Source organism: Notamacropus eugenii, chromosome 4, assembly GCF_028372415.1.
Source record: "Notamacropus eugenii isolate mMacEug1 chromosome 4, mMacEug1.pri_v2, whole genome shotgun sequence".
Classification (NCBI taxonomy): domain Eukaryota; kingdom Metazoa; phylum Chordata; class Mammalia; order Diprotodontia; family Macropodidae; genus Notamacropus; species Notamacropus eugenii.
This window is the reverse complement of record NC_092875.1, coordinates 119,048,136-119,071,783: the sequence shown is the minus strand read 5'-3', so window position 1 is coordinate 119,071,783 and position 23,648 is coordinate 119,048,136. Positions and strand designations below refer to the sequence as shown.

Here is a 23,648-nt window from a genome sequence, read left to right as displayed (position 1 = left end):
ACAAATGCAGATTTTGTATCTCTACTTCAGTGGGGACAAGTCCTTGGCCCAGGCCCTGACGCTGCTGTGGTGGTTCAGTCCTGCCAGATTCTTTGTCACTCCCCTCAGAGATTCTGGAGTAGCTGGCCCTTTCCTTCTGCAGCTCCTGGGGAAACTGAGGCCCACTGAGGGGTGGGGGACTCGCCCAGGGTCTGCCCACTGAGCCGCCTGGATGCCTCCTGGTCGTTGCTGCCAGTTCCTCTGGGAACGCCGACTACACTTATCGATGGGGCTGTGACCCAGGGCAAGTCGCTTAACGTCCCTGGGCCTCAGTTTCCCCACCTGTACATGAGGGGTACACGAATGCTGATGCTCCGATAATCACTTGCTAATCAGCTAGGAGGGCACAGCTCAGGCTGCACAGAGAGCAGAGAGAGGCGAGAGGGAAACGCAGACAGGAGCGGAACGCTGACAACCAACGAGACGCGAACCCTCCCGTTCTCCTAGAGAGGACCCGCCAAAACCACGCCGGGGGCGGGGCCTCCGTCACTTCCGGTTCCTGGTCCTCGCTTTGGCTGGCTGCACACGCGGAGTGTGGACTTGCTCAGGGGTAGCGGGCTCGCTCCTTCTTCTCTGCTCTGTACCCTCGCGATGTCCGGGCACCTGGTGGGGCAACCCAGAGCCCAGGGCGCTGCCCCCGGAGCAGTGAGTGTCTGGATCGGGGGAAGGGATGGCAGCGGGAGCCGGCCCCCGGGGAGGGGCCTGGGTCCGCCGCTGCCGAGGCTTGTCGGGGTGGCCCCGAGGGCCGGCCTGGAGTCGAGGAGCGTGTCTTGTCTTTGCCTGCCTTGGCCCCGGCTGTGGGGCCCCACGGCCACGGGCCAGCCCGCTGGCGTTGACGTGGCACCGTCGTGGCACCGGGGCCACACCCGGAGCCTTTTAACTCGGTTTTCGGTCGTAGTCCGTGCTCCGGTCTCAGAGGTCCATCCTCTACGGGCCCAGGCGCCCACGGAGACCGCCCCGATCTCCGCATAATGCCGCCACGTCCCCCGGGGGCGCTTAGGGTAATGCTGGATAGGGGCGTGGAAGGACTCCGTCCCTATCCGTGGGCGCCCACACGCGCCGGGCATTCGAGGGGGTACGGCCCCCATCATCTGCAGCTGGGAAACGGACCCCTGGCAGGCCCCTGGAGGGTGTGGGCCCAGTGAGCTTCAGAGGGCCTTGCCAAGCCGACTGTACTGTCCAACCCAGTGCTGTTGACGGTAGGAAGGAGCCCTGTCAGATTTAGATCTGGAATCACAATTTTGGAGCTCAAAAGAACCAGTTCTAAATAATCTGAGGCCATTTCCAACTCTGACCAGCACAAAATCATTTTAATAAGTATAAAGTGGGGGAAAAAAATAGACTAAAAAAGTTAATGTGAAAAACCTCCGGGAGTTTTAGCGGATTACAAAATCAATAGAAGGCAAGGGTGCTACATGACAGCCAGAAAACCTAAACTACAGTATTAGGCTGCGTGAAACATAGTGACCTGAACAGGTAATCCAACTGTGCTTCACTTGAGACAGACCATATCTGGAGTATTGCGTCTAGTTCTAGGCACCGTAATAAGGTACCATGACAAGCTGGAGCATCCTGAATAAAGTGACCACTTTGGTGAGGGGACAGGAAACCATGGAATATGAAGATTTCTTTTTTTAGGAATTGAGAATGTTTACTGAACAGAAAACTTAGTAGGGACATCATAGTTTTCAGATCTTTGAAAAATTTTTATCAGAAATAGAGATTAAAATTTTTCTAGAGAAGTATATTTAGTTTTAATATGTGGAAAAATGTCCTTATGATTTATGCAATTCAAAAGTAGGATAACTTTCTTTAGGGAAGTAGATGATTCCTCATCCCTAGAGGTCTTTCAAGCAAGACACTGGATGATCACTTGTTGAAAACTTTTAAGTAGAGATTCCTGTCCAGCTACAGATTGTATCAGGCTCTGAAATCCATTCCAATTCTGAGATTTGGTTATTCTCTAATAATCCTTCAATTTTTAAAGGAACTCTTTATAATCCTCCTGTTTCTAGAGGAATTACAACTACAAAAACCTCTTCCTTGCCCTCTTTTGTCCCTTATTCCAGGTACCATGAATGAAAATCTAGAACTTACATGTAATTCAAATTAATTTTTAAGATCAAGTTATTAGGATCTAAACATTTTTAGAATGATTAAGATTTTCTTGAGTGGTCTCCTGGAAGCAGAGAAAGTATTTCTGATAATTTCAGTGTAGGATACAATATAATTTAAGTGCCTGATAATATTAAATAACAATTTTGAGAAAGGGAAGGTACAGGGATAAACTTGTATAATTTTCTGCAGATGTTCCCCCTCTCCTTTCACAGGGTTTCAGATCTCTCAGCTGGTTGTGATCTCCCTGATGAAGCAAGGGGAAGAGTTGTTGATACCAAATCATGAGGGCTTCAAGGAGAAAGAGATTTTGAGAAGCTCTTGTACAGGTGAGGGACATAGAGGATGGTCCCAGTCCTCAGAACCTCTGAGATTTCTCATTTTAAATTTTGCTGAAACTATTAAGTAGCTTGCATGACTATTATTTTCATAACAGGTATGGCTGTGGATTCACAGTTAGTCCTGTTGTTGCTAATAGATTTTACCACTCTTTTGTGCTTTGGGACAATGTATGAACCTGGTTTTACACTGACAGAACCACCTGGAGTTGTACTTTTTTTTGTCCAGATCAATTATTTCTTCAGTGTGGGGAATGTCCTTCTCATGCAGGTCGGCAACTCTTGTAATTATTAATGCTAGTTCCCTGGAATACTGGAGGGTAATTTCCCATTGCTCAAATCATATAGCTAGTGTATGAGAGGCAGGAATTGAACCCAGATTTTCCTGACTCCAAAGCTACCCTATTCCTTATGCCATGGTACCTTTTCAGTTGTAATTTACTAGATTAACAGTAATAGCTCACATTTCCTTCAAGAATCCACTCAAGCACCATTTTCTCACTGAAGCACAAAGCCCCCACTGGCACTTAGCATAGTACCCTGCATTCAGCAGGTGCTTAAGTGATGTTTATTATGTTTTTATTCTCATGACAGAGACACTCTTTATATTTTCTCTTTATTCTTTCAGAGAGTAAGAACAGTTTGGAAACTCTTGACCAGAAATACCCTAAGGATGAGGAACCTAAGGATGTACCATCAATGTGGTCTGAGAAAGATGTTCTCCCAAATATTGAACATGAGGGTACCAAAGAAATTCCTCTAGGAAGGAACAAAGGGGTCAGATTCTGGAGTCTTGAGTGGAAAGATACTCATGAGATTAACTGCAAGACAGAAACTCAGTGGGGGAAACCTATAGGAAAAGAACAAAATAAATCTGTTTCCTGGGAATGGGGCACCAGAAAAAACATTGACATGACTATCCATCAGACACTACCCAAAAGAGAGAAATCCCACAAATGTCTTGAATGTCTGAAGAGCTTCAGTAACAGCTCTCACCTTCGAACTCATCTAAGGACTCACACAGGAGAAAAGCCTTACAAATGTTCAGAGTGTGAGAAATGCTTTAGTAACAGCTCCCATTTGATTCAGCATCAGAGAACTCACACAGGAGAGAAACCGTATAAATGTAATGAATGTGGGAAAAGCTTTAGCAATACCTCGCACCTTTTTATCCATGAGAGAACACACACAGGAGAGAAGCCCTATAAGTGTCCAGAATGTGGAAAGAGTTTCAATAGCAGCTCTCATCTTATTCAGCATCACAGATCTCATACAGGAGAGAAACCTTATGAATGTCCTGTGTGTGGGAAATGCTTCAGTCACAGCTATGTCCTAATTGAGCATCAAAGGACCCACACAGGAGAAAAGCCCTATAAATGTCTTGACTGTGGGAAAAGATTTAGTCAGAGTTCCAGCCTTATTCGCCATCAGCGCACACATACTGGTGAGAAACCCTACAAATGTCTTGAGTGTGGTAAAAGCTTTGGTTGTAACTCTACCCTCATAAAACATCAGAGAATTCACACAGGAGAAAAACCATATAAATGCCTAGAATGTGGGAAAAATTTTAGCCGCAGCTCAAACCTTATGACACACCAGAAAACACACATGGGAGAGAAATCCTATGAGAGTATGCAATTTGGAGTAAATTTGAATCATGATTGTAACTCAGTAGAACTCCAGACAACCCAGCCAGGAGAGAAAACATATAAGTGTTGTGAATGTGAAAAAAGTTTCAACCTTAGTTCGCACCTTATTAGACACCAGAGAACACACACAGGAGAAAAACCCTATAGATGTGCCAAGTGTTGGAAAACTTTCAGTCAAAGCTCCACACTGGTGATCCACCAAAGAATTCATACAGGAGAGAAACCATATAAATGTCCTGACTGTGGGGAATGTTTCAGTCAAAGCTTTAACCTTATCAGGCACCGAAGAACCCATATAGGAGAAAAACCTTATAAATGTACTGACTGTGAGAAATCCTTCAGTCGTAGTGCCTACCTCAATCAGCATCAGAAAACACACATAAGAGAAAAGCTCTTTCAGTTGCCAGAAGTTGAGAAAAAGTTTACTCATGAATGGACCTGAATGGAAGTGGGAGTGGGGGGGGATATGGACTTCATTTACTCATTTCCAGTTCCCAAATCTGTTTCCTCCTGAGAGGAAGTTTCTTGTAAACTTTTCCTTTTATTGACCCATGACAATTAAGATCTTGTAAAATCAGTTTACTGTTGAATTTCTTTGGCTAACCATCAATACCTCTGAAAAAGAGAGCTAAGGCCACTTTGCTTAGAAGATGCAAAGACTCCAACCAGGTCATGGATCTTCCCAGTGAAAAACAGCACCAGGGACAGAAAGAAAACCAAGTTTTTTATTTAAGGTAAGATAGGAATAGTTCAGATTAATCCTAAGAATAAAGTTTAACAAAAAAATAAACCTGAAATCTTGAAGCTAGACCTTCTCCTAAAGTTTGCAATTTTCTTTTGCCATTTTAGGGTAGGCAAACTGTTATCTGTCCCAGATAGTTTGCTGATAAAATCATTCTACTGAAGAACAGTAGGATCCCCTGGCTTTTTGTGGGGGAAGGTGCTGAGGCAAAAACAATGGTTTAAACTTAAGCAGTCTTGTTCCTTGAAAATTAACTTCTGTAGAGTGTGGCACAAAGTGAATCAAAAGTGAGCAATAGATAAATCTTATCCAACCAATAAAGATTTGTCACAAGACTGTAAGAGATCTAGAACTAAGGGTTTTGTTCTCTTCTAGGTCAAACAGTCTAGAGCAACAGTGAAAGAGAGTGTTGGAGGACAATGGATTTTGAGGCAAGATATTCCAGGATATTTTTAGTCAACTGGGTCACTAACCTATAGCCTATTGAGATCCCCTTGCCACTGTGCCCCTACCATAAAAGAAGCAAGATTAGGAGCCAGGGCACCTGAATTCTGTTCTTGTAAACTAAGTAATTAGGAAACTAGTCTTTTTCCCATCTGTGTGCCTTGGTTTTCTTATTATGTAGGAATTCAGTGAAATCAGAAACTAGGTTCTTGTAGCTAGCTCAATAACAGTGTCAAATGGACAATATTCCATTACTATTGGAGAAGTATTACTTGGGTCAGGTCCTAATAGTGTTTTTATCTTTGGCCTTCCTAGGGAAGAAGCAGAGAACCTAATATTTTCCCATATTCCTCCCTGTCCTAAATAGGGACTTTGTAGAAATTATTAAGCACTCTTTTTCCTCAGTCCTTATTCATCTGTTGCAAATGAGTAAAGAGAAATGTAGGTGAGGGGCCCCCAGTTTATATGTTAGGATTTCCAGATATATTTAAAAGGGATTGAGGTGAAAATTTAAAATTTAGCAGAAGGGAATTGGACTGTAGCATTCCCAAAAAGACCATTTCTTTTGCCATCATGAAATGCAGCAGTCCCATGGGGGCACCTGAGTTGCACTGCAATTGTTATTTCCTCCCCTCTCACTGAGATGCAATTGATACTGGGTAGTGACTGTTTATGATTTTTTATTTTTTTTTATTATTAAAGGATGAAAATTGTAGCAAAAACCAGTAAAGACACTTAAGATGCTTCTTTTTGGTAAATTTGCTTCTTTGCATGGGAGGGGGAAGTATTGGTAGAAATGAACAGTCTCCTCAGTTCCCACGATCTTTTCCTTCCCTCTGTCTTAGCTTTCAGATCTATTAACTAGAAGTCCTCCATTTTTATGATCAAGAATTATAAAACTCCTTTATCCAATCATAACCTGCTACCATACCTTCTCCCTATGCATCACCCCTCCTAAATCTGTTATTGACTTTACATGGCCTCTGGCCCCTTCACTCCTCAGTACCCTTCCAGGGTATCACCTCTGTTTTGGATGAACTTTCCTTGCTTCCCATTTAACCTTGTAGTTGAGCAGCTCCACATTACTCTGTCCTCTACTTTCAAATCCATTTCTCCTTTGTTCTACTGCTGATCACGCTTTGCCAAACTCCAGCCCTGGTTTACTTCTGTCATCCATCTTCTCTGATCTTATATTGGAAGAAGTGATACAACCATGCAGCTTGATCCGTTTACAAGCCTATGTTTTTTCCATTTTAACTGGGTCCTCACTGAAGCAAGATAATTCCTTTAATCCTCCCCAATTGATTTCTCTATGTCATTTTACACTGTCATCCTAAACTTTTCCTTCTCCCCTCAGGTCTCTAATACCACTTCTCTTCCTACCATGTCAGCAAAAGATATCAGACTTCATACTTTACTTAGTAAATAGAAATGATTCTCTTTACCACCTTATACCTATCAGATTGGCTAACGTGACAGAAAAGGAAAAGGATAAATGTTAGAGGGGATGTGGGAAAATTGGGGCACTAATGCTCTGTTGGTGGAGTTGTGAACTGATCCAACCATTCTGAAGAGCAATTTGGAAGTATGCCCAAAGGACTATAAGACTCTGTATACTACTAGATCTGTATCCCAAAGAAATTTTTTTAAAGGGGAGGGTGAGTTATATGTACGAAAATATAGCAGCTCTTTGTGATGGCAATATATAATTCTGCTCTCTACTAAACCTATTTTATAATACATCAAGGTGCATATGTTTGTGTGACAGCTCAAAGCTTTCAGAAGACAGAAACCAAAGGGACATACTTTTTACTGAGGGTTTAGCAATGGTGGTTCTACAACGAAAAGAAATTGCCTGGAGCAGACAAATGCTTACTCCTAACAGTGAAACAAGCTAAACTAAGATTATAGCTGATGGATTTAGAACTGGAAGGGACCTGAAAGACCATGGATCAGTTGAGGCCCAGAGAGATAAAGGTCATGTAGGTAATAAGTGACAGAGCTGAAACTTGAATATAATGTAAAAAAAAAAAAAATGAGATATCATTTAAAATGTTTTAAATTTATCCATACCAGGCAAGTGTAACAGGTAGTAGGAATACAGGACAGAGGCAAGAGATGTTGCAAAATGAAATCTATACTTGGTAAATGATCAGATAAGGAAAGGTGAAGGAGAGAGAAGAATTAATGATAACCCCAGGTTAATAAATATGGGAGATATTTAATCTAAAGGCAGACAGTTCCTTCAAGGTAAAGCAGGCTTACAGCTTCCCACTATAGTAAATTATCACTACTGCCCAACATGTACAAGGGTATATACATATACACATGCACACACGGCTTTATGAGCCCATCTTGACTAATGGTTCCAAAATGGCAGAGTCAGGAAGGAACCTTTTGAAGCTCTCTCAAATCCCCCACTAAACAGCAGAAAACTACTCAGAATTGATCTAAGAGCAGGGAAGCAACTTACTAGCCCAGCAGGAAAGGTCTGTCTGGCTCAGTGGGAGGGGAATGAAGTCCAAGAGCAGCCACCACTGCCAACTTCACAGCAGGGGACCTGCAGCAAAGTTCCAAGCCTGAGGCAATCCACTAGGGAGACCTTGCCCTCCTGGAAGCCAGCAGCCCCCTAGGCAAATGAGCAGTCTATGCAGTACAGCAAGGCCCTACCCCAGTGGCCCTACCCCAGTGACCCCACACCCAGCACAAGCCACTAGCCAGACCTTGACTGCATCTGCTGACCAGTAGTAAATCCTACCTTAGGACTGGCCAACAGCAAGACCCAGCCCCAGGAGCCTACCATCAGAGAGACCTTGTTTCCATAGCAACCCAGCTGCAGGGCCCCACCTTTGGAGCAGGCCAGTAACTAAACCTCACATACAGGGAGGCCCCACCCCCTAACACAAGCCAGAAGGGAGGCCTATGCTCTAGAGAAAGGAAGCACCAGCAGTGACACCCAGAGCCCTATCACAAAAAACCTGAGACAGCGCAGAACCAGAACCTAACTCTCACATAAAAATACCAAGTCACACGCACAAAAAGAGGGCAGAAAAAATGAGCAAAAACCAAAAAAAAAAGCCTGACTATAGAAAGTTACTATGGTGATAGGGAGGATGAAAGCATAAACTTAGAAGAAACCGATAGTGTCGAAATGCTATATGTGAAACCTCAAAGAAAAATCTGGTTTGGTCTTAGGCCCAAAAGGAATTCCTGGAAGAGCTTAGAATGGATTTTTAAAAAGCAGATCCGAGAAGTAGAAGAAAAACTGGGAGAAAATGAGAGTAACACAATAGAATCATGAAATGAGTCAATAGCATGGGAAAAGATGGACAAAAATTTGGAAAAATAGTAATTGCTCATGGGTAGGCTGAACCATCATACTAAAAATGACAATTCTACCTACGCTTATATATTCAGTGCCATACCAAACTATCAAAAGTTATTTTATAGAGCTAGAAAAAGTAATAGTTCATCTGGAAGATCAAAAGCTCAAGGATATTAAGGCAATCAGTGGAGAAAAAAATGTGAAAAAAGGTGGTCTAGCCATACCAGATCCCAATTATCAAAATAATCTGGTATCGATTAAGAAACAGAGTGGTTGATCAGTGTATAAATTACATTATAGTAAATGACCATACTAATCTAGTACATGATAAACCCAAAGATTTAAGATTTTGCAGCAAAAACTCATTATCTGACAAAAACTGGGGAAACTAGAAAGTGGTATGGCAGAAAAAACTATAGACCAATAAGTATCTCATCTTGGTAAATAAATATACCAAGATAAGGTCAAACTGGCTACGTGATTTACACATAAAGGGTGATTTTATAAGCAAATTAAGAGGGCATGAAATAGTTTATCTGTAAGATTTAGGGATAAGGGAAGAATTTAGGATCAAAGAAGATATAGAGAGCTTTGCAAACTATAAAATAGATAATTTTGATTATGTAAAGTTTAAAAAATTTTCCCCAAACAAAACCAATGCAACCAAAACTAAAAGGAAAGCAGAAAACTGGGGGGAGGGGAGGAGATTTATAACAAGTAACTTTGATAAAGGCCTCATTCTCAACTATATAGAGAACTGAGTCAAATTTATAAAAATACAAGTCATTCCCCAATTGATAAATGGTCAAAGGATATGAACAGGCAGTTTTCACACAAATCAAAGCTGTCTATAGTCTTATGAAAAAATGCTCTAAATCACTTGATCAAAGAAGGGAAAATGATATATGTTGAAAGGGATGTGGGAAAATTGAGACAGTGTTGGTGGAGTTGTGAACTTATCCAACCATTTTGGAGAGCAATTGGGAACTCTGCTAAAAGGCATAAAATTGGGAATGCTTTTTGATCTAGTAATACCACTGTTGGGTCTATATCCCAAAGATATCCAAAAAAAAGGGGAAAGGAACTATTTATACAAAAATATTTATAGCAGCTCTTTTTGTGGTGACTAAGAATTGGAAATTGAAGTGATGACCATCAGTTGGGGAATGGCTAAACAAGTTGTGGTAGATGATTGTAATGGAATATTATTGGGCTAAATGACAAGCAGGATGATTTCAGAAAAACCTGGAAAGACTTACATGAACTGATGCATAGTGAAGTGAGCCAAACCAGAACATTGTACACAATAACAGCAACATTGTGTTTATTTGGTTTTACTTAATACTGCAAATTCCTCTTATTCTGCATACTGATTTCTATAATTCTACATTGGATCATATTGATCTCATGGAGGAATATCACACTTGGCATTGCTTTGGAAACTCTCAAAGGTAATTCCTTCTGTCAATATCCATTTGTTATTTCTATAGTTGCAAAAAAAAAAAATCATTATTCAGAGGAACTCAGAGCAACAGATGATAAGCGTTGCCATGCAGAGTGTGGTGGACAAAGTTTCTCAAAGGCAAAGAACTGACATGAATATGCTATTTTTTTCTTTATTTTAAACTGAAATACTAAAACTTAAATACACAATAAGAAAAAGAAACCTATCATAAACTTAAATACAAAATAAGAAAAGAAAAAAAAACATTGACATGTGTACAGCAGAAGGTAAGAGAAGAATCAAAATATTCAGCAATAAATTTCCATTTCAAGAAAGCCTATATAATAAAAACTACACATTGTATTGGAACTGTCTTTTCTTTGCTTCCTCGTAAATTTTCTTTTGTTCTCTGCTATGCACTTTTTACTTGTTCTTTTTTTTCCCTTTCTCTCCCTTGAGGCTCCAATTAAGTGTGTGTGTTTATAATATGCTATTTCTAAATATGAAAGTAAAAAGAACACACCATGTTAGTGATTCATTCTATGAGTTGACAAGGAAAAGAGGAGACTTGAAAAAGAAGCTGAAAGTAACATTAAGTGGCTTTGATATAGGTGGTTTGACAAAAGAATGGTTTCTTCTCATATTTGCATATCACAAAGATTCACTTTGTCTTTGGTTTAGCAGCTTTAAATGTGATAACTGCTGTTTGATTGGTTGGAATTCTTGTGAGACTAGCTGCAGATAACAGCATTGCCTTGGATATAAATCCTCCCATTGTTTCTGGTGAGCAGAATGCACCAGTAGGCATAGATGATCTATATCAGATTATGATTGAATTGGCCCATGGGTTAAATGAACTTTTATCATATAATGGCAGTGTTGAAGATTTTTTACTCAACCTTCCAGATTTTCCAAGAATTTGGAGTAATCAAATCATATAATTTAAAACCAGGTAGTGGTAAAATTCCAGTTACCAGTCAGAATGGGAAAGAGCATGTGCAGTTATATGTTATCTATAAGCAGTTTGCTGCATTTTATTATGGATTTCATAGTGTATGTGCTTCAGATGCACGTCCAGAAGACACTGAAATTTTGGTCAGCAGGAGTCTTGAATTGGATATGCATGCTCTGCAGAGAAATACTTAGTAGGATGACTGTGAAAACCGACCTTACTGCATGATACTTTGGGGATGTTGTGCTTAGATTTCCTCTTGACCCTGAAAAGAAATTACTACATTTTACCACAGAAAGTGGCAGAGTACCTGCAGGAGGGATGGTAGATTTGAATTTCAAGATTCAAAACATGATACTTCTGCTAACTGGTTACCAGTGGCCCATACCTGCTTCAACCAGCTTTGCCTGCCTCCTTACAAGAACAAAAAAGAGTAAAGCAGAAACTGATCATTGGGATTTCAAATTCAGAAGGTTGTGGGGCTGCAGTAACTGGACTTGAAATAAAGTATTTTCATACCTAGCATCCACTCTTTTCTCATTGTGTCTTTAACCTTTTCATGCATCTGTCTTCAGCACTACAATAAGCTATACGATTTTCAAATACTGACATTTTGAGTCATTAAATGTAAAGTGTATTTAATCTACGTACAGTTTTCAAAAACCACTGAGACTTTGGCTGGGGGTGGGGGGCGGGTAGTAGGGGAAGAGAGTCAATGGGTAAGAACAGGATGTTTTTTTCCTTAGGATCTCTTTTTATAGCACTTTACCAGTCTCCATAATTATGTCACGCAGGTGTCACTAAGGGACTGAAGGGTAATATTTAATGCAATTCTAGAATAGAAACCAGTGGTAGATTATGTTATTAATACACAGTAGCAAAGCATATAGCTACAACATCATTAATAGAAGGCTTGTAAAAAAATTTAAATCAGCACTCAGTAAAAATGGATTGAATGAATAGTATATACCATGGAATTTCCCAGGGTGCTCTTCCAGGAAATGCTAGTTAATATCAAGGCCACTGGATGCTCAGCCGAAAAAGAGAGAGCCTAAATTGGTTTTAACATTATGGGAGCTGCCTGGGAAGATTATCAGTAGCTGTAGACTGACCACAGTAATCTTCATAGTCCCATGGAAATTCTTGATCATTCTGCCATTACCCTGAGGATACCAGTTTGCCTGGGAAAGTGAGAGATCCTAATTTGGATCCAAAGTCCACAATGAAGTTTCCGTGGAGATCTTGAATTGGCTCTTTCCTAAAGTGAGTGAGACTTTGGACTATCATAAATGCTCTGGTACTTCCAAAATCACCAAATTACGAAGAGGGAGGGGGGGGGTGTGTGTGTGTGTGTGTGTGTGTGTGTGTGTGTGTGTGTGTGTGTGTGTGTGTGTGTGTGTGTGTGTGTGTGTGTGTGTGTGTGTGTGTGTGTGTGTGTGTGTGTGTGTGTGTGTGTGTGTGTTTCAAGGGAAGTAACATTTTTTCCCTTTTTTTGACTTTTTTCACTTTGAACTTAAATACAAAAAGACAAATAAAAGAACAATGCCCTGTATACAGGACAGCATAAAAAGTGGATTCAATATAAAACCATGAATTTAAAGTTGTGAGTGTTTAACAGTCTCAGGTGACACACAAATAATATGATACAACTGGCAGTGTTTGTTCTCTGAACTTGAGAAAGCAGGTACATGTTGTAAAATGTTCACAGTAAGTTATATGCAAATAACGTAGTTAGTGTTCATGGTTAATTATGATTATAATACAACTAACATTTGTTAAATGACTTAAAATCAATTGTATATGAAAGGTGAACAATAAGCTGGAAACTATTATTGCAATTGGGACAGCTAAGTGGTGCAGTGGATAGAGTACTGGACCTGGAGCGAGCAAGACCTGAGTTCAAATCCGGTCTCAGACACTTCCTAGCTGCGTGACCCTGGGCAAATCACTTTCCTCATCTGGAAAATGAGCTATAGAAGAAAATGGCTACTCCAATGTGTATGCCAAGAAAACCCAAAGTGGGATCACAAAGAGGGGAATACAACAAACTGAAAAACAATTATTGTAATTATGTTTTAATGTTTCCTTACTTTCTATTTGTCTTTTTCTCCTTTAGTTTTTAATCTGATTTTTCTTAGCATTAACCTTTTCCACCTTTTTCAGGCTTTTCCCTCCTTCCTCTTCTACTTCTCACTTTTTTAATTTGCTAAAGTAGGAACTAGGACAAGGCTGGGGGCTAGAGCAGCTAAGCCTCAGCTTGGTATAGTACAATCTAAGTGGGTAAGTATAGCTGAAACACAATTTGAAATAGAGGACCTGGCTGTCTTGACAGTGGTGGGCAGATGGCTTAGGGATCAAGCTGAGAGGCAGGAGAAGCAGTGGCTGGAACTGTTAATATCTTCATCTTTAGTGCCGCAGTGAGTTGGCATAAAGTGAGGAATGGGAATGGCAATGGTGTTGGCTAGGGTAATCATGATTAGTTCTGAACCAGTAACAATTCTGAGTCATGGATGATGGGACAAATGTAAAAATGACACATTTTGAAAATCATATTGTTCAGAACAAACCGGCACTACGTATATGTAAACTATTATGAATGATTTTTTATGGAGGAGTTTTATACTCTCTTATACTCCTTAATTTAGTAGGGTCACTTCAAATTCACTTTGGATCAAGCAGATTCCCTGTCCTAGGTTCTTTTATTGCCTTAGTAACAATTTAGGACTGATATCTCAAGGGAGAACTCTAGGGTTCTGGGAGAAATGAGAAGGAGTCTAAGGCCTGAGAGTGTTGAGAGTAGGTTTAAAGTGGATGGTTTGGTTAAGATGAGAGCTGCTACATTTGGCTTGTTGACCTGAAAACCTGGTTAGAGAGAAAAGGCAATAGGCTAAGTGCATACATTTTATGATTAATTAATTGATCAATTCCCTATTAAAGACAACGGTAACACAATGCATTATGGAGCCAGAAATGTTCTGGCTACCCAGTGCAGAAATCTTCTGGCTTATATACATTTTGCCGTGAGAAAGGAACTCTCCTAGTTGAACAAATCATAAATTTAGTAAGACAAGACAATTAACAAAGTAATGTTGGTCAGGTCTTTGGATTCCAGGCTGGATAAACATATGTCTCGGTGATAAGGAAATCCCACCACTAGTGAGTGGCAGGCTTCCTGCCCTAAACAGATAACTGACATAGGAAAGGGTAAACAAAGTTCAGTAGAAATTACGACCTAGGTTAAAGGTCTCCTAAGGAGTGTAGAGTCAGCCTTGGCTGGCTTTTGCTGATATAGGAAAAGGCATTCTCTGAGTTTACTTCAGAGAGAACAAAGAGATTATTCCAAAATTTTATATTAAACATTATCAGGCTTTAGTAGGGGTGTACTGAAAGAAAGAGGTTTATTACAAAAGGATATCAAGGACTTTAATTATTATTTAGTCATTTCACAGACTACTGATCCTTTTGGGGTTTTCTTGGCAGAAATACTGAAGTGGTTTGCCATTTCCTTCTCCAGCTTATTTTACAGATGAGGAAACTAAGGCATACAGGGTTAAGTGACTTGCCTGGGGTCACAATAGCTAGTTAGTATCTGAAACCAGCTTTGAACTCAGGAAGATGAGTCTTCTTGATTCCAGGCCTGGCACTGTGTCACCTAGCTGCCCATCTCAAAGACTACTTAAGAATAATTCCCTGCTTGTCCCAACTGTACATGATCCCCTCCTCACCATGTCAAGAACTTTCTGACTGAATATCCATTGTGTGCAAAGTACTAGACTAAAAAGAAAAACACTATAGAGAGAAGGAAATATAGGTCATGGCCAACCCCTGTGGTAGACCTCACAGTTGAGTTAGGAAGACTAGGCCAACATACACAAAAAATTAAAAACATAAAAGTGCAGATTTTTTGGAATAATCTAATGGTGGAAAAGTGGAAAAACTATGAAGTGATTAACTGATTGAAATTAAAAAAATACAGAAGACAAATGTTGATTGAATGGGGTTTTCAAAGGGGAATAAACAAGATTGTCAGAAAGCAGAGTGCAAAATAGTTCATGGATACAAATTATACTGTGGCATTCCTAAAACATTTTAAAATTCTGTGGTATTGAAGAAAAAATATTAATACTAATTAATAATTAATATTAATACTAATATTCCAGGTTTTAGGCCCAAGTTTGCCAAAAACAATTTTATTTATTTAATTAAATTAATTAAATTAAATTTATTTAATATTAATCTGACATCCAACCATTTCTAGCTTTAAGAGTGAGGTGTCCAAACTGGCCTGCCCTTCAAACATCTAGTTTAAGATGACCAAAAAAGACAGTTGCAAATGCAAGGCTGGAGGTCAGTAGAGAGGTAGAGGTTAGTGTTAGATGAGGAGAACTGAGAATCATCTACACAGAGATGATAATTCAATCCAAGAGAGATCAACAAGTGAAATAGTATAGATAAACAAATCCGTGGGCGCCCACACACGCCAGGCATTCGAGGGGGTACAGCCCCCATCATCTGCAGCTGGGAAACAGACCTCTGGCCAGGCCCCTGGAGGGTGTGGGCCCAGTGAGCTGGACAGAGGAGCTGGACAGAGCCCTGTGGAATACCCATGGTTAGTAGGCCTAATAGGAATTCTGAGGAACAAAATGCACCATTTCCCTCAAAGAATTTGATAGATTTCAGTAAATTTTCTCAGTAGTAAAGGGGGAGGAGGGGTATGTTAGGGCCAATCCTTCAGGTAGTTGGGGTGACCTTGATACAGACAAAGCAGTGATATAACTATTGAGGTTTAGAAGTGCTGGGACCCCAAAATAGCAACAGGCAGGTCCTGCCCAAATGAATTCAACTCAAGCCTTCTTTCAACCAAAGAAAAAGGTTATAAAATTACGGAACTGGAAAGGTCTTTCAGCACAGTCACTTTATTTTATAAATGAATCAGTACATAGAAAGGTGTTCATATCAGGATTTTTTTTTTTTACTTAGGAAACATTTTATTGTTCCCTTTTGTTTTGAAACGATTCTCTCCCCATCCTTCCTTTGTAACACAGACTGCATTGCCACAGTGAGGGTCCAGTTGAGATTATGTATCATAAATTTGTAGTGGACTCATTCAGCAAAGTTTCCTTATTTTCTCCAGCTTTCCCCATTCTCAAAAAACCCTCACTTGGTCCATTTGTGGTATCTGTCCCCCCCAAACCTTCCCCTTCCTAACTTCTCTATTACTAAGAAACCTAGATGTCCTCCTTGGCTCCTCACTCCCTCTTGTCTAATCAGTTGCCTAGACTGTTACTTCTGTCTCCTGAACATCTTTCGAATATGCCCCCTTCTGACTCTGCTGGCGTAGACACTTGTTACTTTGTATCTGGACGACTGCAACAGTCAGCTGGTGGTTTTCTTTGCCTCCAATCTCTTCGCACACTCAACTGTCAAATTGCTTTTCCTATTGAACAAGTGTGACCGCGTCATCCCCTCCTCCCGCTCCCATTCATCCAATTCTGGAGGTTCCCACTGCCTCCAGGATCACTACTCCCCCATATATTCTGACATCTAGTGACACTGGGACTTGCCAGGCTGTTCTCTGCACAAGACGTTCCGTCTCCCAAATGAATGAAATACTCTCCTTCCCCATCCGGGCTTCCTCCAACTTTGGCAAGAAGTCTTTCCCACAACCTCAATGCTAATTTCCCTCCTCTGCTGTCTCCAGTTTATCCTGTACGCGTCTAGTGGTTAGATAGTCGTTAGCACCATGTCTGCCCATTAGAGTCAAAGTTCCTGGAGAGAAGGGACCTTTTTCAAGTCACTTAACCCTGTCCTGCCTCGGCTTCCTTATCTGTAAAATAGAGATAATAATATAGCACCTGCCTCTGAGGGGAGCTGTAAAATGTAAAGTTCTTTGGGAACCTTATTCTTATTTAAGTAGCAATTACAGAAAAAGTGGGCAACGCCTCTTAAATGTCTCGTCCACCCTGGACCGAAATCCAGGTCTTTCCCCTAGGAAAGTCAACCGCCTGCTTCCTGCACTCTGAGCTCGGCGGACCGGCGCGCTCCCTCCGGGGCTGCTCGGGTCCCGGCCGAAGCGTGGTTCGGAACGGGCGAGGCCGTCCGAGCCAGGAGAGAAGCGCGCCGGCCTCCGCCAAGCCGTCCCAGCGGAGCAGCCGGGGCGGGGGAGGCCCCTCTGCTCACAAGGCCGGGCCACAGCCCGTTTCACCAGAACGAGGCAGCCCAACTCGAGGGCCGCCCGAGGCTGGCGCGCCGGAAAACAATGGCGGGCGGGCAGCCATCCCCTCGCACGCCTCAGAGCACGGCGCGGCCCGCATCCCTCCCCGCCCCGCCAGACACACGCCATCTCTCCCTAGGGCCGCCGGGCGTCTCCGGACCGGTCCCTCCGCTTCTCATTGGCCGCCGCCGCCATAGCGCCATCTCGGCCTACGCGCGCTGCGTCTCGCCATTGGCCGGCCGGGAGCTCGGCCGGCGCGAGAGGGGTGGGGCGGGGGCGCGCGGGGTGGGGCGGGCGGGGGCGCTCCCGAGCCCCGCCCCCTGGACCCTCGGTTACTCGGGTTACCGCGAAGCGCCTCCAGTTCCCGGCTCCACCGCCTCCGCCCGCGCCGACGGAAGAGCCGACCCGCGGCCCCCTGGACGCTGCCGTAGACCAAGCCTGGAGCGCCCGAGAGCCTCGGGAAGAAGCGGGACGGCTCGTGGTTCTCCCCCCGCCGGCGCCAGCCCCGCTCGGCCCTGGGTCCGGACGGCCCAGCGTGCGCGGACCCCCAGCCGAGTGTGAGAGGACTCCCGGGCCTCCCCGTCCTTCAGGTGTGACATCCGCGGCCGCCGCCCGTCCGGCCCGGCTGGGATGCTGGGGCTGCGTCCCCGCCGCGTCCTCCTCCCCACGGCCCCGCGCTCCCGCCGCCTCCGCCCGGTCCGTGCGTGGTCCCCACGCTGAGCTCGGGCTGCTGCGGGCGCCTCCTCCCCCCCTCCCCCGGGACCGGCGGAGAGCGAACGTGTCGGGCCCACCCGCGCCCTCGGCACCTCCCCCGTGGACCCCACCCCCCTACCTGCCCCGTGGGCGAGGAGCGCCGCCTTCTTCTGCCAGTCACCCGCGGGGTGCGGACCTTTCGACCGGCTTTTCGGGAGGCTGCGCGGGCCTTCTCGTCCTTGTCTTTTGCTCCGAATCGTGGCATTGTGCGTGGGCATTGGGGTCCCGCGCGCGGTCCGGACCCAGGCCGGGGCTCCTGGCTCCTAGGGCAGCTGGATGGGCAGAGCACGCCGCCTGTAGCCGCGCCCAGCCCGCCCTCCACCATGTGGACCTTCCTGGGCATCGCCACTTTCACCTATTTCTACAAGAAATGTGGGGACTTGGTGACTTACGCCAACAAGGAGCTGCTGCTGTGCGTGCTGGTGTTCTTCTCCCTGGGCATGGTGCTGTCCTACCGGTGCCACTACCGGCACGGAGGGCTGCCCGGGCAGCAGCAGAGGAAGGCTGGCCCCGGGCTGCTGGCCGACGTCCTGGCGGCCTTGCCTTTGGTTGGCTTCTTCTGGACGTCCCCGTCCGCCTCGGCGCCCCAGGAGCAGCCCAAGTCCAGGAAGGTGAGTGCAGCTCGGGCTGAGGCACCCCTGCCTTTGGTCCTGTGTTTTCCGATGAGAAAATGTTGGAGATCTTTTTGTCTTTGGCGGAGGTGGTTTAAAACCAACACGAACCCCTTTTCTCTTCTATTCACCTTCAGTTTCTTTTGACTCTAAAGCGGTGGAGAGGTCCTGAAGTCATCTTGAGTCATTTACCATGCCAGAAAGGTCCTGGGACTAGGGTGTGTACATCCACTTAGAGAAACGTGGGGCAAGGGCAATACCAGTGCTGCCTACTGTTTACCGCTGATATTTGGGACCTCATCTTATGCATGAAGTAAAAAGATTTAAAGGTTGTATAGCAGGCCATCGCTGAATGAGTGTCTCAGTTCCAAGGGGCATCAGAGGGAGGCCCACCCATGGGGGGAAAAGAATCCTGTAGACCACCAGTAAGTCTACAAATAATGGGGAACTGGGAAAGAAGTAGGTGATTGAAAGAAAGTACTGGCATTCCTGATTTACTCCCAAACCTAGACATCATCTTAAATTCACTGATGGCCCTTGAATCTTGACTTGAACATCGGAAATCTCAGATGGGACAGAAGTTAAATGTTGTGCAACTTTTGCTTGGGCAAGAGTGTGTGTGTTCTATCCTTTTAATGTAAAAGAAAGAATTTGAACTAGAGTACATGAAGTTGGGAAACTTTACTTCTTGTAAAACTTAGCCAAAAGGAAATACTCAGTGTTTCATATTTATTTTCCTAGTAAATAAATCTGATCACATTCCCAAGCTAAAAAATTGCCATACTTCCTCTTTGCTTGTTGAGTAAATTAGGTCTTTTTTTTTCCTTTTATCTTTTTTTAAGCTTGATCAGGGTCTGGCTCCAAATTCCTTTTTGTTTTTTCAGCTTAATTTCTCTCCTTCTCTAGCTGTGTACTGCAGCCAAACTGGGCTACCCCCACACCCCTCCAGCCACCAAAGTGATTTTTCCAAGCCACAAGTCTAACCATGTCTGCTCAGTGATCTCCCGAGGCTCCCTCTTACCTGTAGGATTAATATAAATTCTGTTTGGCTTTTAAAACCACATCTCAAACTGGCCCTATCCTACCTTTCTAACCTCGTTAACACCTTTTCCCCACATATAGTTCACTCCTGCCAGACTGGCCATTCTGTTCCTCAAATATGATACTATTTATGCCCTCTGAATCTTTATTATCAGATATTGCCTATTAAGAGAATTCATTTTATTCCCACTACACCTCTTGAAATCTCTGGATTCCTTTAAGGTATAGATTCTGAATGAGCCCTTTTCTGGTCTCCTCAGGGACTAGTTCCTTCCCCCAAGATTACCTTATAACATTACATGTTATATGTACATATCTTTCCTGTTGGGATATAAGCTCCTTGGGAGCTTTTGTTTGTATCTTCATGTTACATAGTAGTTACTTAATTGATTGTTGATTGATGTGCCAAGTTGTTCCCTGTACAGCTTCTCTTGCCCCTTTGTTCACACTGTTCCTACCTAAAGTTCTCTAACTCTCAATTTCTAACAGTTGAAATCCTATCCATCCTTCATGATCTTGGACAAATGTATCTCCATTTCTGGTCCCTGATCTCCTGACCCCTTCATCCATCCTTGTACTGTGAGGAAACTCAAGGCTAACCATAAAATTAAGAGTGTAAGATAATATCCTGGGACAGTGAGAGGTTGCGTGATTGTGTCCATGGTCATGCTAGCAGAGCTAGCATCACCAAGAAGCTGAACTCAAGTCTTTGTGACTCCAGTGTTTATCCTCTGTCAACCCAATGATAATGCCTCTTCACATTTTGTATTACATATTTCTGTATTCCTCTTGCTAGATTATTTTCTGAGTTCTGAAACTGTATCTTACTAAAATTTGTATCTCTCTCCACCCTTACCTTGCACAAAGAGTAGAAATTCAATAAATATTTATCAAAATGAATTAAATGTTTTATAAGCATCTAATCTTCTGTTACCTAACCAGACAGACTATGTAAGTCCCTAGGGGACAGGAACCCATACTTTATCTTATACTTCTTTGTATTTGGCACAGACCTAATAGTGAGGCAGCTAGGTGGCACAGTAGATAGAGTGCTGGGTCTGGAGTCAGGAAGTCTCATCTTTCTGAGTTCAAATGTGGCCTCAGGCATGTATTAGCTGTGTGACCCTGGGTAAGTCACTTGACCCTGTTTGTCTCAGTTTCCTCCTCTGTAAAATGAGCTGGAGAAGGAAATGGCAAACCATGTTCCAGTATCTTTGCCAAGATACTCCACATGGGATCACAAAGAGTTGGACTAGACTGAACAACAGTGTTTTACACATAGCACTTACATTGAGTAGTTGTTTGATGCCTTTTCCATTTTTTGCCCAGTAGACTTAAAATACTTCTCTCTGAAAGTAAGATGGTTGAAAAATTCTATTCTTTATCTGTTTTACGAGGAAACCCATTCTTCTTGCTTAATATTAAAACTAATCAACAGATAGGTATTAAGCACTTATTGTGTGTTGGGCATTGTACCCAACTGTACCTGCATAGACCTCCCTCACTCAAAACAACATCAAGTGCAAATCATGCCATTATTTCTCTGATGGTATGGTCTTCTTCCAGCAATGAAGGATGAACACACACACACTGGGGATATAAAGATAGAAATTTCTGCTTATGAGCTTAATTCTATCTAGTGAGACAATATATACATATGTAAGTATGTGGATAATAAATGCAAGATAAATAACGTGATAGAGGAAGATACAAGTAACTGGCAAATATAAGGAAAGGCTTCACATGGAAACTGGAGCATGAAGAAGAAACAGTTTTTTAAAATAAGTTTTTATTGGTGGGTTCTGTTTTTTACCTCATCATAATTTTCCCTAGTATTTCTCTCTTTCTCCCTTCTAGAGGCTCATCTCATATAACAGATAATATTTTTGAAGACAAAGAAAAGAAAAAAGAAGAGGAAAAAATCAGTACAACCTATCAATACGTTGAAAAAGTCTTGAAAAACTTGTTTAATGTGCAGTACTTGTGGACCTCCCACCTCAATGAAAGGGTAGATTAGTGGTGTCTTCTCATCTCTTCATTCCAGTCATGCTTGATGTCTTTAATTTTGCTATATTCACTTTTGATTTTTTGTGTATGGTCTTTCCCTTTACACTGTTGCAGTCATTGTATATATTATCCTGACTTTGCTTATTTCCCTTCATAATCAGTTCACATAGAGACATCTTTTCATGCTTCTCTGTATTCTTCACAATCTTCATTTCTTAAAGCATAGTAATATTACATTACATTCCTATATCAATGAGCATCTATTTTTGTTTCCAGTTCTTTACTATCATGAAAAGTGCTGCTAGAAATATTTTGGTGTATATAGCAACTTTGTTCTTATCAGTGGCTTCCTTGGGATGTCAACCTGGTAATGAAATCTCTGATTCAAAGAATATGGACATTTGAGTCACTTTATATGCATGATTCCAGATTGCTTTCCAAAATGGTTGTTCTACTTGTCAGCTCCACTAAAAGTATATTAGTATGTCCACAACCCCTTCAACACTGAATATTGGTATTTTTTGGTCATCTATGCCAATTTGCAGGGTATGAGAGGAAACCCCAGAGTTGGGAAACAAGCATTTAATAAATGCTTACTGTATATTAGGTACTGTGCTAAGCACTTCACAAATATCTTGTTTGATCCTTACAACCACTCTGGGAGATAGGTGCTATGATTATCCACATTTTGCAGATGAGGAAACTAAGACTGAGAGAAGTTAAATGACTTGCCCAGTAACACAGCTAGTTAAGTATCGGAGGCTGGAGTTGAACTTGTTTTCCTCTCCCCAGTCCCATCACTCTCCACTGAGCCACCTACTTTTCTAGATTCAGCTTGAATTGAATCTTGAAAACCTAAGAATTCACTGAGTCCCAAGGAAAAGAGAGTAAAGGATTTCAGGCATGGAGGACATCCAATGTAAAGACATGGAGACTGAAGATATTAAATGTTATGTGTGAGGAACTGCAGGCTGAGCTATTTGACTTTGAGGCTGGAAAAGGCCTGAAACTAGGTTGTGAAGGATTTTTAAACGCAAAACAAAATGTTTTATCCTGGAGGCAAAAGGAGCCAGTGGGATTAATTGAATGGGGAGGTAAGGTGGACAGAACAGTACTTAAGGAAAACCGTTTTGATACTTCTGTGGAGAGTACATTGGAATTAAAAGAGACCTGAAATAGGAAGACCAATGTGGAGGCTGTTGCCTTAGTCCAGAGGAGAAGTGGTGTGGATCTGAACTAAGGTGGTGGCTTTATAAGGAGTCAGAAGGGAATGAATGCAGGAGATGCTAGGGAGGGAGAAATGAGGATTTATCAGGTGATTGGATACATAGTCTGAGTGAGAGTGAAGAGTTGAGTCCAACACTCAGGCCACAAACTTGGGTGAATGGAAGGATCGGTAGTGCCTCTGATAAAGAAGTGTGGAATAGGCGTTGGTTTTGGGAAAAAAGTGATGAGTTCTGTTTTGAGCATACTTGAATTTGAGATATTTAAGGGACATCTAGTTTAAAATGTTCAATAGGTATTTGATGATACAGGACTGGATCTCAGGAAAGAGGCTTAGGGTGGATATTTAGATCCTTGAGACGTTTGCGTGGGGTTGAAATGTATGAGAACTAATGAGTTCACTAAGTAAGAGTATTGAGAGATAAGAGAAGAAGAGGACCCAGAGAAGTCTTGGAATAAGGAGACTGAGAATGAAAACCCAGAGAAGAAAAGATCCAGGAGGAGAGGTAGAGTGATCAGCATTGTCACATGCAGCCCAGAGGTTAAGAAGAATGACAATTGAGAAAAGGCTATCATGTTTGACAGTGAAGAGTTTACTGGTAACTTTGGAGAGAGCAGTTTCAGCTGAGTTGTCTTACCTGAGCTTCCTCTTCATCCATAACTCACTACTTGAGTTTCCAATCATTCTGGAGTCATTTTGGTTGTTTCTCATTCTCAATAAAGTTTCTCCAACTGCCTGCTCATTCAAGT

At 42.5% G+C, this 23,648-nt stretch overlaps 2 protein-coding genes and 1 pseudogene across 3 annotated transcripts in view; all 3 read left to right on the top strand.

Moving 5' to 3' along the window:
• The first annotated feature begins 562 nt into the window (after positions 1–562).
• ZNF572 (zinc finger protein 572) lies at positions 563–4,718 on the top strand. 2 transcript variants are annotated; one of them, XM_072603094.1, is made up of 3 exons: positions 563–684; positions 2,370–2,483; positions 3,121–4,718. In XM_072603094.1, exons 2-3 carry the CDS (start codon positions 2,405–2,407, stop codon positions 4,581–4,583), a joined length of 1,542 nt encoding a protein of 513 aa, XP_072459195.1. In that variant the 5' UTR covers positions 563–684; positions 2,370–2,404; the 3' UTR covers positions 4,584–4,718. The 2 variants fall into 2 exon arrangements, with proteins under 2 accessions (XP_072459195.1, XP_072459197.1); XM_072603096.1 differs by lacking the exon at positions 2,370–2,483 and having other exon boundaries at positions 566–684.
• Positions 4,719–6,194: 1,476 nt separating this feature from the next.
• LOC140500515 (probable E3 ubiquitin-protein ligase HECTD2 pseudogene) lies at positions 6,195–11,573 on the top strand (annotated as a pseudogene).
• Positions 11,574–18,072: 6,499 nt separating this feature from the next.
• Positions 18,073–23,648, top strand: part of SQLE (squalene epoxidase) — a 42,081-nt gene continuing 36,505 nt past the window's right edge. The window contains exon 1 of the mRNA XM_072603093.1: positions 18,073–18,626. Within this exon, the coding sequence (XP_072459194.1) occupies positions 18,339–18,626 (288 nt within the window). The 5' untranslated portion in view covers positions 18,073–18,338. The remainder of the gene's footprint in view (positions 18,627–23,648) is intronic.

Excerpts from the sequence above, each read along its gene's own strand:
- ZNF572 (XM_072603094.1), top strand. The coding sequence starts at position 2,405 with ATGAAGCAAGGGGAAGAGTTGTTGATACCAAATCATGAGGGCTTCAAG. Across the intron at positions 2,484-3,120 it reads TTTGAGAAGCTCTTGTACAG|AGAGTAAGAACAGTTTGGAA; the intron begins GTGAGGGACATA and ends TTATTCTTTCAG.